We start from the raw sequence: 15,168 nt of genomic DNA on the forward strand, positions 1-15,168 counted from the left end.
TTTCTTTATCTCTATAATATGGTCAGGAACCCTCTCCTGCTGCTAGAGAAGGTTGCTTCGGATCAACATCGAAATTCGAAACAGTATTTCTGAAAAAAAAACCATGTCAACCTAAAGGCTTTGTCGATTCATTCTTAGGGCAGACAGAAATACATTTTCTACCCTATCAACTTACGCCTCTTTCATCCTGTGTTCACAAAGGAACTCCGTCTTTTTCTTCCCCTTGCTGCTACGGATCCGCTCGAATTCATCCAGTTGCCGCTTTCTTTGAGAACTTTTGACCGACATTTGGACACTACTCACATTCTTTCAACGTATTGTTGTGGCGACAGTGGTGAAAGCGCATTATTTGTAAACAAAGCTCATGTCAAAATGTTTATAGCAGAACACGCGCAGCACACGGTTGATGATTGCTATAAAGATAAACAATGCCCTTTTTCCAAGCAAACCGATACAGAGCGGATTCGAATTTCGCTACTTCAAATGTCCGAAAATTGGAATCGGGAGCGGTCGGAGGTATCCACGGTTTCAGACACAGTATCATAGTGTGCGTGTTGTTTATTTCGTCTTTACGCACACATGCGCAACTCGAGTAAATTGATCGATCTGTCAAAAACAGCCCGTTGCCACCTGCTTGCGATCGAACAAAAGAAACAGCTGATTGAATCGAAAACATTTCGAGCGCCAAAACAATCGTTACTTTTGCAGTTTACTCAAACGGTTTGGTCAGTTTATCCCGGACGGAAAAATCGAAATTTATACGTGAGTGCGAAGTGGATCGTGTACAGCTTGAAGATAGTTTGCTGCACCGTTACGGCGTTATATTTACGACAGGACGCGGCCGCAATCTGGTAGGTAGGCTTTTCCCGGACTGCGACGGCGATTTCTTCATCGGCATCGGGTACAAACGATGGTAAACTTCATTCTTTCAGAATACGCGGATAAAGTTCGGATATTTTTGGGATTAGACTTTCGAGCGGAGCTACCAGTTCCTGGTGCGGGCCAAAGACCCTTTTTCCGTGAATCCAAAAAAATGTTCCAAAGGTTTGGATGTCGAAAAAGGATGCGTGAAGAAGGTTTCCGGACGAAAATTGCACGATGTTTACGTGGTCCACGGATGGATTCTCCATTGATTTGTTTTAAAAGAACCCCCGTTGCGGCCTTGGGTAAAATGGGACCATTTTGGCAGCACACTGCAACACTGCATATAGAGGCAAGCTCGAACAAAAGCGATTTTTTTTCCTGGTCTCACTTTGATTTCCCATTTGTTGCCTGTTTTGCCCGTTCGCTGTTGACCGTGTACGCCACAGTGGTATAACGTCAAAAAAGCCTCGTATAATGTTTGTAAACAGTATACAGTACAACTACTGTAAGTCGGTTCGTTTTTTCTTGAATACTTTTGCAGCATTATTTTATTATGAATGTAAAGGGAAATAGCATGTAATTTCATCATGCACGTGATGTTGGCTTACAACAGTTGGGCGTTCAAAAATAGTTGTAAGTTGGCAAGAGAAATGGTTCCCCAGTGGATGGCTTTCTGTGCATTGTTTTGCAGGAGAAATCCGTCCACCGTTGGACGGATTCCTCTTGCTGGACATTGTTGATAGGCACACTATAAATGGTTAGGCGCTTATACTTACATCAAACCCTACGTAATGTACCACCCCCGGCCGAGTTAAAATGCGTAACCGGAAAAGAAGGTGTGCCTGGCAAGAACACTCAAAGCGTGTTCTAGCATGCTGCTCGTACTGACTCAGAGCAAGGGTGAGATGTAGGTGTAAGGGCAGTGCGTGTTCGTCGGGAACCTGGTGCATAAGATCGGTCAAGGCCCGTTCTTACACTGAAAATTGCGAATTGCGAATTGCGAATTGCGAACCTGGAAATTTCTGAAAAGTTGGCATTATGTCCTCTAAAACATATAAAAAAAAAATAGTGTTTTCATGCAAATCAAGTTTTAGTGATAAAAAGTTAAATAAAAAATCATCAATTTTTTTACCGTGTATCATTTTTTTCCAGTGTAGTCCGTATCCATACCTACAATTTTGCCGAAGACACCAAATCGATCAAAAAATGCCTTCAAAAGATACAGATTTTTGAATTTTCATACATTATTTTTGTATGGACAGCTGCCAAATTTGTATGGAAAATTATATGGACAAACTAATGATGCAAAATGCCTTCTTTGTGCATACCGAAGGCACCAAAAAGAGTCTGCGATCAGCAGAGAAGCGAGTCAGACGTGCGTCCCTCACAAACCAAAAAAGTGCTTAAAAAGTGCAAAAATGCCCCACGGCAAGAAAAAGAGGCGGTCCTCACCAGCAGGATCGGCAGATTTGAAGAAGCTAAAGAATGCCGAAGCGCTACCTGCAAAGCCAGGCAGTTTGAGCAAGGACGCTCAAAATTCGTCTGGAAACCAGTTCGCTATCCTCCCTGTGGACGTGAGCGAGAAGGAAGAATTTGAACGACGGGAAAAGTTGCCGCCCATTTTTGTGAAAACATCGTCATCGGATTCGGTGCGAAAGTGGCTGACCGGGTTTATCAAATCTGGTGCTTTACGAGCTTCCATTCGCTTGTGTGCTGATGGACTCAAAATTCTGCTACCTACCAGAAAGGATTACAACTACGTTCGGGATTTCCTGAACAACACAAAGATTGAATACTACAGCCATGACGATCCAGGTAAACGCCCCATGAAACAGGTCCTCCGAGGTCTGTACGACATGGATGTGAGTGTGCTGAAAGAAGAGCTCAATACTCTGAAGTTGAACGTAATCGAAGTCTTCAAGATGACGAGACACAACAAGGACATCAAGTATCGTGATCAACTGTACCTGGTTCATCTCGAGAAAGGATCGACAACGCCGTCTGAGCTGAAGGCAGTTCGGGCAATTTTCAACATCATCGTGACTTGGGAACGTTATCGTCCAGTGCACCGTGACGTGACACAATGTTCGAATTGCTTGCAGTTTGGACATGGTGGAAGGAACTGTTTCATCAAGAGTCGTTGTGCAACCTGCGGAGGTGAGCACAAAACTCAAGCTTGCGAAACAATCAACGAGAACATCGAAGCGAAATGCTACAATTGCGGCGGCGACCATTCTACCAAGAATCGGAGCTGCCCAAAACGAGCTGAGTTTGTGAAAATTCGGCAGCAAGCGACGACGAGGCACCAACCAAATCGTCGCAAAACACCACCAACTTTCACGGACGTGGATTTTCCTGCTTTGGCGTCCCTGGAGCGGGATCTGTTCGAGTGGTTTCAAATCTGCAGCCATTGCCGTTGAATCAGCGGCAAAAAGTTGCAGAGAATACAACACCTCCTGGTTTCAGTCAGCAACCGAAGGAAAACCAACCAGCATCAACGGATGAAGGCAGTAGTGACCTGTTTTCACCACAAGAACTTCTGAACATTTTCATCGAGATGACAACAACACTGCGTGGTTGCAAAACTCGTGCTGAACAAGTAAGAACGCTTGGAGGATTTATCTTAAAATACAGTTCGTAGTTTACTCGTTCTAATGATTTTGAATATTTCAATGAATTTACTTTTTTAGTTTTAAGTTAGGATTAGTTGTTAAAGCGATTTTTTTTCTTTTTTACCCAAATGTATTCGATTCAATGCAAAAATGTAAAACAATTTGAAGTAAATAAATGAATGTGAACAGTTAATAAGAAAACGAAAAATATAACAAAGATGAAGAGCATGTAGCCATACCACTTAGAATGTAAATGAAATGTAATTATTATAAGAAAGTTCAATAAAGACATATTTAATTTCAAAAAAAGGCACCAAAAAAGTTTCAGTCGGATTAAAAAATACAAAAAAAATCGAATGACCGAAATCCTAGAGAACTGCTCAAGAGAAACCGACCTTTCCCTAAATTGCTGGATATTATTTTAAAAGTTTGCTTGAGAACGGCAAAGTTTCCTGTCCCCAAAGTGATTGTTTTTTTGCCTGTCAACTGTCAAACAAAGGTGTACAAATTTAGGTCATATTTTTTGTCAATATGTTTAACCAGTATATCAATAACTACTTCAACATGTTAACGAATGGTAAAACGTTACTTAATCTACCGTATGATGGTTGATGCATTCGTCTCGATAGGATTCGAACTGATGACCTTTGGATTGGTAGTACAACTGCCTACCAGCGACTCCACCGAGGAAGGACCAATGGACGACTCCTACACTTGGACTAAGCTAAGGATCTAGATTAGGTCTGAACCAATGTTCACTTCCCCATCCGACGGATAAGACAAATCTTGACTCGAAAAAAGCCACCGGGTCTGACTGGGGCTGAAGCTAGGGCTGAAGCCAGGCCAGCTGGCCATCTGTTGAGTGACACCGAAACACTTATTTTAAGGAAAGATAAGAAAAACTTGTAACACGCATTATCCCTTCCAAAGAATTTTAGAAATTTTAATGGAGCATTTCCATTCGAGCAGTTTTTGCTTTTTTCTACAATGTATTCCTTATGGAGCGAACTGTCAAAAACTGCTCGACTGCGGGTACTCCATTTATAAACATACGTAATTTTTCATATCAATTACTGCCAACCCTATTTAAGGAAACTGTTTACATATTTACACAATTTATGCAACTCGGTTACGCTAGGGAATAAGTTGAAAACAAAAATAAACCAGTAGCAACGGTCAATTCAAAAATTATGCCACTTGTTCAAAATCAGATTAGTGCGCGTGACCTGTAGCGTGTGTTATACAACATTATCTTGTCTAATATTCAAAGTTAACAGTGTAGTAACTTCAGGCATCCACGCTAGGTGGTGATACTGATGCGAACAAATTTCGGAACCATGTTTTGAATTGGACTTGGCTCCATATGATAAAACCCTGTTAGAACCTATTAATTAGCTCTTGCTTGTTGGTTGCGGTGAATGCCCAAAGAAAACTATTAGGCAATCAAGATGCTACAATAAACCCTTAATAAAACTTGGTGGTGGCTAGTTGGTTTAAAAATGTTACTTGGGAGCCCAAGTAACATTTTAGGCTTTATCAAAGCTGTCACAACCGCTATAAAACCTATCAGCCAAAACCAACATTAAAACCCCTTAGTCGTAACAAACTCCCCAGAACCTTGATAAACCCCACTTAAAACCCAAAAGGACCTCCGCAAAAGGTTGTTACGGCCTATTTATAAAACCTACATAGGAGTTCAAGGCTTTACAACTGAATCCTAACAACATCCTCAAAGCCTTGATAAAACCTTTGTTAAAACCTAGTCAGGAGTTATGGAAAAATGACATTTCATACGTCTTCAAACGTCTTATGCCAAATAGGTTTTATTTTGGCAAAAAATAAGTCTTCGTCTTGCCAAATGAAATTATGGAGATGGTTGTCAAAAATGGCGATGATAAATAATAGATATTAGAGGTAATCCAAATAATTTGAAAGCTTATTTCTCACAAATGTTGGCTCAAATTCAGCTGCGGATGAAATTTTATTGATAAATGTAGGGGAGATAGAGCCAAAAAATTCAACTCGCTTCATCAAAAATCAATATTTTGCAATCATAGTGTTTAATATTAAAAAATATTTTATTGCAATTCTTTGAAAAAAATGTTCAAAATATTTTTAAACATCTATCGCTATATAAATCATACCAGAAATTCAGCATAAATGTGTGTTTTCATCAAATTTAAATCAAATTTTTCAGTTTTCTATTTTTTCAATCAAGATGGCGGTCAATCATATTCAATCAGAGCACGCGTCTAGCGCCATATTTGTGCACTGCTATTTGGCCGCGATAAATGCTCTTTAAGGAGCTTATGGTTTTAAGTGAGCTTTTTACATGCCTAATGGCACTTGACAGCTACAACACCCTAGGTTTTAACAAAGCATGCGATAAAACCGTTTGGCATGGCATTGCCATCTGGTTTTCAAGCCTCTGTTAAAACTTTCATAAAACCTTATTGAAAGCCAGTCGGCTTTTATTTCCACCCGGTTTTATGTCTGAGGCATAAAACCCTGTTAGAACCTATTAATTAGCTCTTGCTTGTTGGTTGCGGTGAATGCCCAAAGAAAACTATTAGGCAATCAAGATGCTACAATAAACCCTTAATAAAACTTGGTGGTGGCTAGTTGGTTTAAAAATGTTACTTGGGTATTGAAATAATTCAATATTTTCAAAAAAAACTGAGATTTAAGTTAGTTAACAGCCTAATTACACCAACTTTGAAAGGAAAATCTTTTCATTTTCAATATTCAAAAAAGTGTCTGTTACCAACAATGTAACGTAGCTCTCCACAAAGAAATAATCGAGAAAAACTCGAAACTCGACTGTGAAGCCTTACAAGCCCAAACGAGCGTTCGGTTGTAATTCTATACGGTAGCACATCCAGCTCTAGGAATGCCCTTAACTAAGAAGAGTAACTGCACCTATTTTAGGCATTTAAGTGCCTTAGTATCTCATACGTCTAACATTGATGAGATAATTGCTAAACGATCATCCATTGATTGGCTTTAATTTGCGCGACTTAATCCGCATTGACCTAGGTCAACGTTCGCCGCCAATTCCCAGCAGCTCGTTCCGTTTTGACAAAGCCCAACCATTCCAGTGCAGTCACTAACTTTAGTACGCGCCGACTGACCAGCACGTTTAATTGTCGTCACAACCTCCACTTGAAGTGCGCTGTGAAGTTCGCGAACCATCTCTGGCATTCATCACGAGAGGAACTTCAGTCCAGACTGCAACTCAACGCCAGAGAGTAACTTGATAAGCTTCCTCGGCTGATAGTGGCGTGAAACCTGTCAATCGTTTGTTCAGTGTGCGCGACCTGGTCAGAACTCCAGATTCCGCGAACCGTGCCGCAGTCCGCCAAGATCTTCAATTACACCAAGTTCGCATATTGTTCCAAGAAGTGCTCGAATTACCTCCAAGTTCTTTCGCACTCCGAGTGATGATTTACGCAAGTTGGGACGTGTTCAGCAGCTACATCACGCTGCTCTTGCTCTGTATAGTGCTGTTCATTGCTTGGTTCGTGTCAACCGGTGCTACCCGATACTGGCAATGCTTCGAGGGGCTGGTTCCGTACATCGGCGGGAGGCCCCTGGTTGGGAACTTTCTGCAGCCACTGTTGATGAGGCAGAGTATGTTCGAGCTGATGGAGCAACTGTACGAGGACGGAAGGGTTAAGGGAAGTAAGCTGTTTGGGATTGCGCTGCTGATGCAGCCGGCGCTGGTGTTGCGGGATCCGGAGGTGATCAAGCAGGTGTTGATTAAGGATGCGGCGTTCTTTTGTAATCGGTAGGTAAAATGTTATGGACCGTAATTTATTTAAAAAAATTGAATTTGAAATTCCAAGCTGTGGTTTTTTGGTTGGTAACTTCACAAATTTTTCAATGTTCTATAAATTTAACTTCACAACTCATACCTTTAGATTTACGGTTGTCAGATTTTCAATATTCCAGCCACTTTCCATTTGTTTATACACTTTTATTAAATTATCTGAGATTCGGCTCAAAAAGTGTCTTAATTCAATCCAAAGATTTAGTGAGCTAATCAAAAATTTACCAGAAATATTCCAAAATGTTTAAATCATTACTTTTTAGTACATCGAAACAAAATAAAAGTTAAGTACTTAACAAAATTAACATTTTTTTATTTTTTTTGCACAAAATATTTACAGTATTTTTTCTAAAATTCTCAAATATTCATAATTTGCAATAAATCAAACGAAGCGAAATTTTGTATGCACTTTATCTGTTTTTTTTTTATTTTGAGATTTTCACAAAATACCGTAGTTTTTGGCAAATACATTTTTAAGAGCTTTGCTTAAATTTTCACAAAATACAGTATTTTAAGAAAATACTCGAATTTGCATAATTTGCAAACGAAGTGAAATTTTGTATGCATCTTCACTTGTTTTAGGAGCTTTTGAAAATGCTCAAATTTTCACAAATTACAGTATTCTAAGAAAATACTCAAATTTTCATAATTTGCACACGAAGCGAAATTTTGTATGCATTTTCACTTTGTTAGTTATTTTTTGTAAAATACTAAAATTTTCATAAAATATTTTTTTTTGAAAATACCTGCTTTTTTCCTTTTTATTTACGTTTTATTGTAAATTCTCAATTTTTTTTAAGTTAGTTTTTTTTGTAATGTGCTAAAACTTTCACAAAATACCTTTTTTCTAGAAAATACTCAAATTTTCAAAAATTTCAATATGGGTATCAAATATATGCATACACAATTTTTTTTGAACTGCCTTGGTTTTTGAAAAAATAACTAAAATTTTTATAATTCGCAATTTGGGTATCAAACGAAGCGAAATGTTGTTTGCATTTTAGCATTTTTCAATACTAAAATTTTCATAAAATTCCGTTTTTTTTTTGCGAAAATACTCAAATTTTAATAATTTGCAATATGGTTACCGTCATCAGGGGTGACATTGGGCCGGGGGGGTATCATTTGGTCATACAAATATCACCCCCAGACCCAATGTCACCCCTGATGACGGTATCAAACGGAGCGAAATTTAGAAAACAATTTCAATTTACTCAAGTGTTTTTGTAAAACATTAATTTTTTTACAAATTGCTGAAATTTTTCGAAAAAACTTAGGTTTTTATAAATTGCAATATGAGTGCAAAATTTTACTTCGTTTGATACCTATATTGCAAATTATGAAAATTAGTGTATTTTCGAAAAAATAGGGTATTTTGTGAATATAAAGTGTTCTACAAAAAAGTAAAGTAAAGAAAAAACTCTAATATAGAGAAAATTTACACCAAATATCGCTTCCAATACCCATAATGCAAATTGTAAATAGATTGAGTACTTTCGATAAAATACGGTATTTTGTGAACATTTAAGGTTTTTGTTCAAAAAAAACTCGGACCGATTTTGTTTTATAAGACTGAAAGTTTTATAAAACTGTGCTTTGCAAAGCTATTAGCTTTAAACTAAATTTATTTATTTCCCGTTCTCAAATTAAAAAAAAAATGAATTTTATATGCTCTTCGAATAAAAATGTGTCTTACTCATAACTTAACAAGTACGGACACTTTCCTGTTAAAACCTAAAATTACCCTCGCTGAATTTACCATTAAATTGATATAGCTTAAAAATTTACTTTTCTGTAGAAATTTTATTGCATTTGGAAAAAAAGGATGTTTTTATTTCTTTTCAATATTTCTATTAATTTTAATTTATGATTTTATCAAAACTATTGCAGTATGGGAATATCGTGCTTTTCTACAAGCAGTTTACTCATTTTGTAGAATTGCTTCACAAGTTGTTGATGAAACATTCGTTAAAAGTAGTTACTTTTGAGTATTTAATTTGAAAAGCGTTATTTCATGGAAAATTTAATATTTTACTTATTTTACGCATCGTGATCATAGTCGTGAAATCGTGATAATTTTCAAGTTTTAGTTATACTCTAATGCAAATTTTATTCAATTTTTTTTCCCTCAAATATGTGACAGTTCCATAACTGTATTATGTGATACTTTTGATGTTTTTTTTTTTTAATTGAGCTTGATATTTAAATTATAGTTTTTCTTTATAAAAAAGGAGTTTTGCTGGACTGCGGAATCGGGTAACTTTTTTATCTACTCATACTTCTCTAAATTAAGCTATAAAGACCCGATCCCGACTTTGACAACACATCTCATAGAAGTAGTTGAGAATTTGATGATTCTGACTTCACTAGCCTGATTTGAATAAAAATAGTTTTGTGTAAATTTATGCATTAGTGAATTATGAAATTTTTTCATCAAAAACTTTAAAAATTCACGGTTATTTGAAGCTTGTTTTGCAACAACATTAAATTAGAGTATTTTGTGCTAGAGAGCCTATCGATGTTTTTAAGCGAAGATGGCGTTCGAATGGTGAACGCCCGAAATGTCAAAATCACGCAGTGGTACCAATATTACGGAAAAAGTGTGCCATGGCTTGACAGCCACATTTTTTTTCTAATGTTGGTGCTACTGCGCGATTTTGACATTTCGGGCGTTCACCATTCGAACGCCATCTTCGCTTAAAAACCTGGATATGGAGAGGCGAAATGTCACTCTCAGGGTTCCAATCGAACTGTCAAATCGGGGTTCCAATCGAGCAACAAGATCATGCAAGAACAAGGTTGGAATCAATTTAAAATAATTTTGGCAAAAAACGAGACTTATAACAATCACAAACAAAGTATTGTAAAACTGTTGTTGATAATAACCTGGTAGTTTTTGTTATGTTTGTGCTTGTTCGGTACAAGAAAAGTGCCAGTACCAAAGAAAAACTACAAGTTTTTCAACCTTAAATTTTAATGACTTTGGGTGTTTGAAATTTCTCCCAGAACATTTCATTTCCCTATGTAGGTCCCTATTTTGTGCTGGTAATGTTAATAATGTGAAATTTTGCCTTAACGGTGCACATCAACCAGAGCTTTTGCACCCAGATTTTTGTTACAGACATTTTTGAATCTTCAAAACTATGGGAAATATCGATATGATTCATTCATCCCTTAAAGTAATGTCCACAAAGTAATTTACAACAAAGTTTGACTAATTTAACAATCCTGTTGTTGCAGGATTGGGTCCGTAAGTTTGACAATTTTGGAAAAATAAGACAACAACTTCCTTCGTTGCTGTGCACCCTTAAATAAAATTACCAAATAACTGAAATTTTTAATTAAAAAATATTAAATATATTTTTTGCAAAAACTTGAAGCTTGTTAAGTTTTACATTTTTTTAAATACCATTATTTTTTCTCTTGTTTATTTACGATACTTTCCAAAATTCACAATTTCTTTCAAAAACCAAAGCATTGACAATCAAACAATATTTTCAAGTTTCTCTCGAAGAATGAATATAAAAGTTTCCCGTCACTCTTCTCCAGCTTCATGTGCACCGACCCCGCGAGCGACCCGATCGGCTACTACAACCTGCTGATGATCAAGAACCCCCACTGGAAGCAGCTGCGCGCCTTCCTGACGCCGTCGCTCAGTCTCGCCAAAATCAAAAAGATGTACCTGCTGGTCGACCAGGTAAGAAGCCTCATTCACGCTGCTGATAAGGGCCACGAGTAGCGCTCTGATTAGGTTAATCAGCTGTCTTTCGCAAATTCAGTATTAATCCGAGCTTTGAACTGTGATAATGGCGCTGTTGTTGGTGCTACTGGTGGTCACTTTAGTACTGTTGGTGTACCGTGGTTGGTGTCGTCACAACTACTGGAACGACCATGGAGTTCGCTACGTGCTGGAGATTCCGGTCGTTGGAAATTTCAGCCTGGTTGCACTGCAGATTAGATCAATGTTTGACTACATGGAGTACCTGTATTGGCATCGTAAAACGAGGGGCGCGGACTTTTTCGGAGTCAACATCTTCTTCAGGAAGGCGCTGGTCATACGGAATCCAGCGTTGATCAGGAAGATGATCGCGCAGGATTCGACCTTTTTCTGCAACCGGCAAATGTGCACCGATCGTAACGCGGACCCATTCGGGTATTACAACCTGTTGATGATCAAGGAACCCCTTTGGAAGGACTTGCGATCGCACCTGTCACCGTCGGTGACCTCCTTCAAGTTGAAACGCATGCTACCTCTTATCGATCAGGTTGATCTTGATCTCCACCTAATCCAATCAAACTTACGAACCTCAACTTCTCTCCCTCTCCCCTAAAACAGATCGGCCAGGACATGCTGTCCTACGTGGAAACGCTTCCGGAGAAGCGTCCCCAGGTTCGGGAGATCGAGCTGAAAGAACTCTGTGCCCAGTTCACCACCGACGTAATCGCCAGCACCTTCTTCGGCATCCGGTCGTGCTGCCTCAGCCAGGAAGAGTCCGAGTTCCGGTATTACGGCAGGAAGATCTTCGAGTACGGGGCGCGGCGGGGCGTTACGATGGCGTCGTTCTTCTTCATGCCGGAACTGGTGCCGTACCTGAAGTTTAAGCTGTTTCCCCGGGATACGGAGCAGTTCCTGCGGGTTATCATCCAGCGGGAGATGGAGCGAAGGGAGGCGAGTGGCGAGAAGAGAGGCGATTTCATCGATTCGTTGATCAGTTTGAAGAGTAACGATGCCACGATTGGGGTGAAGGAGAAGATTCGTAAGTTCGCGAACGACAAATTTTAATTGAGTATTTATTTCAAATTTATTTTCCCAGCTCTCAAAGACGACATTCTAGTTGCACAGGCGGCAACCTTCTACATGGCCAGTTTTGAAACTACCTCATCAGTATTATCATTCACATTGTATGAATTAACTAAAAATGTACGTTTCTTCAGCTAAAAAAAAAGTAGAAATTCACTTATATTTTTCATACTTTAAGCCATCAATCCAGCAACGCCTCCGTGAGGAAATCTGCGCCGCCATCGGGCGCAACCAGGGCAGTCCCGAACTTCCGTACGAGTGCATAGTCAACGAGCTTCCCTACCTCGGAGCCGTAATATCCGAGGCCGCCCGGCTTTACCCGGTGCTCCCCTTCCTGGAACGCCAGTGCTCCCTGCCGGAAGGTGCCACCGGCTACAAGCTGGAACCATTCCACGACTTTGTGATTCCCAACAAAATGCCGGTTCTCATTCCGATTTACGCCATCCACCGAGATCCAAAGGTGAAACTTTCAACTGTCCAAAATTCACCATAAATCTCAACTGTAAATTTGTTTCAGTTCTTCCCCGACCCGCTGCGCTTCAACCCGGAACGCTTCTCGAAGGAGAACCTGGACAAGATCGTGCCCTGCAGCTACATGCCGTTTGGAGTGGGGCCGCGCACCTGCCTGGGGTCTCACTTTGGGACGCTCCAGGTAAAGGTGGCCATCGTGAGGTTACTGTCGCGGTATCGCCTGATGTGCTCGGAGTCGACGCCGAAAACGCTCACCTACCGGAAGAATGCCTTCACGCTGTGCTCGAACGAGGGACTGTTTGCGAATTTGGTGGAGGATAAGCTGTTTTGAGAGAATAAATTTTGTTGATATGAAATTAGTTTGATGATTTTATTTACATTCCTTTTTATTTAGTTTGTTTCTGTTCAATCAATGAATCGACTATTAGTATCAATCAATGGAAGGCAGTGATGGAAGAATCTCCATCAAAAGAAATTCATTTATCGCTCATCAAGAGAAAAAATCGGAAGGGAACATGACTCTCCTCTCTCGCGAACGAGTGATCGATTTCACTACTCCACTTGCACGTGTAACGTCACACGTCGAAAAATGACCTGTCACTTTTTGTAGATGAACAATGTTTGTAAACAAAACAAAGTCAATGAATTTAATAGAGTTATCTAAGCTCGCTCTCACGCACACTAGCACGCCATTTGTTTTGCTGGACGGTACAAAATTTAACCTCAATCTTTTTCGTGTACGTACACGCAATACATGCGCACGTAGATAACTATTGGTGAGATTCAAAAAAATCTTCGACTTAATGATTGTCTTTGAAAAGTTCAGGAGCAATTGGGTACTAAAGCCCTATGTCAATTTTTATGTACAACGGTAAATAACACGATTAAAAACAATTTCTGATCACTTTTTTTCATTTTAATGCAAAATTTTTTTTTGACTAGACAACATTTTTTCGATGGATCAACTATGGTCCCCTTGGAACGAGCTGTCAAGTAGGAACTTTTCTGTCAAGAAGGACCGCGAGGTTAATTTTTCAAAATTGATTTAAAAATCCATTTTAAACTCTTTGTGGTCGTACAAAGGTTCATTGTACTCAGAAAAATAAGCTTTATCGCTGTAAACAACAATATCAGCAATCTAAGCTTCATTTTAGGACCCAATTGGGTACTAAAGCTCTATGTCAATTTTTATGTACAGTCATCCCTCATATTCGGAACAGTTTACAGATCGGCCAATGTTCAACAAATCATAGAAAAGCGATAATTGAACATAATGATTTGCTTTTACCTTCATGTGAAAGCTTTTCTTGCGATCTTTCGATCGATGTGTAGACCGGCTGTATATTTTTACGTTTTATATCATGTTTTTAAAGAAAACATTGACCCTTGCAATCCACAAATTCGGAACACTTTTTTCTTACGATGTAAACAAACTTTTTTTTCTCTCCAGGAGTACTTATTTTTTACAAAATAATGACTTCACACTCTGAAACCAATAAAACTCATGCTTAGTAATGTTTTATGAATGGTCTGATAACTTTTTTTTGTGAAAATATCAGTTTAATTCAGGTGTTCCACATTTGTGGGAGGCACAATAACATCCCACAATCATGGAACAGGCAATTTGGAGGGAGTGTTTCGCTGCTCTGGATAAAAAAGTCTTGAAAGGCAGGTTTTTGTTTAAAAAGTACTACTTTTACTAGTGAAATAGCAAGAGAATGTCCAAATAAAGGTCCTAAAAATAGTAGGGTCGACAGAAAAGTTGCATTTGGCATCCTATTGACAATTCACCACAAAAGTGTTCCGAATTTGTGGGTGTTCCGAATATGTGGGATGACTGTACAACGGAAAAAAACGATCAAAAACCATTTCTGATCATTTTTTTTTTTTTCATTTTAATGCAAAAAAATGACAAGACAAATTTTTTTCGATGGATCAACTATGGTCCCCTTGGAACGAGCTGTCAAGTAGGAGCTTTTCTGTCAAGAAGGACCGCAAGGTTAATTTTTCAAAATTGATTTAAAAATTCATTTCAAACTCTTTGTGGTCGTACAAAGGGCCATTGTACTCAAAAAAATAATCTTTATCGCTGTAAACATTAATATGAGCAATCTAAGCTTCATTTAAGGACCAAATTCCCGCCTTACCTTATCTTTATCTGTACTTTATCTATATCTGGTCTGTATCTGGTCGAAATTGAAGCCATAGAAGACATTTTGAAACTTTTAACAACAGATTTAAGCTTTTTAATCATATTTAAGCTTACATTAATAACTAAATTGTTGAAACTTTCAAATATAACTGTTTTAAAAAAAAATGTGTATACAGATTTTTGGGATTTTTGGGTTCGAAAAATCTGTAAAATACAGATTTATCTATATATCTGGAATGGCTGATCGTAGCATGCAGTGCATCCAGTGCATCGAGCAGTTTCAAAATCAATCAGTTTGCACGTGTCGTGAAGTCTAGCAGCGATTTTTTAGCCTTCTCCGATCGGAAACGTTTGAGGCAGGTTCTATTTTCAAAATTATTAAGACTGTCTGCAGCGCGAAGTTTTATAATTGTTTCAAATTGTGAGCAGTTTTAATTTT

The 15,168-nt window shown here is 38.5% G+C and overlaps 1 protein-coding gene across 2 annotated transcripts; it reads left to right on the top strand.

Moving 5' to 3' along the window:
• Positions 1–6,666: 6,666 nt before the first annotated feature.
• LOC120415434 (cytochrome P450 6g1-like) lies at positions 6,667–12,936 on the top strand. 2 transcript variants are annotated; one of them, XM_039576982.2, is made up of 6 exons: positions 6,667–7,263; positions 10,855–11,002; positions 11,642–12,062; positions 12,120–12,226; positions 12,285–12,566; positions 12,624–12,936. In XM_039576982.2, exons 1-6 carry the CDS (start codon positions 6,917–6,919, stop codon positions 12,906–12,908), a joined length of 1,590 nt encoding a protein of 529 aa, XP_039432916.1. In that variant the 5' UTR covers positions 6,667–6,916; the 3' UTR covers positions 12,909–12,936. The 2 variants fall into 2 exon arrangements, with proteins under 2 accessions (XP_039432916.1, XP_039432917.1); XM_039576983.2 differs by lacking the exons at positions 6,667–7,263; positions 10,855–11,002 and adding an exon at positions 11,087–11,570.
• Positions 12,937–15,168: the final 2,232 nt, after the last annotated feature.

This window comes from Culex pipiens, chromosome 2 (assembly GCF_016801865.2).
Source record: "Culex pipiens pallens isolate TS chromosome 2, TS_CPP_V2, whole genome shotgun sequence".
Classification (NCBI taxonomy): Eukaryota; Metazoa; Arthropoda; class Insecta; order Diptera; family Culicidae; genus Culex; species Culex pipiens.

Coding starts and splice junctions, on each gene's coding strand:
- LOC120415434 (XM_039576982.2), top strand. CDS start 6,917: ATGATTTACGCAAGTTGGGACGTGTTCAGCAGCTACATCACGCTGCTC. Junction 11,003..11,641: donor TGTACCTGCTGGTCGACCAG/GTAAGAAGCCTC, acceptor CCCCTAAAACAG/ATCGGCCAGGACATGCTGTC. Junction 12,567..12,623: donor CCATCCACCGAGATCCAAAG/GTGAAACTTTCA, acceptor AATTTGTTTCAG/TTCTTCCCCGACCCGCTGCG.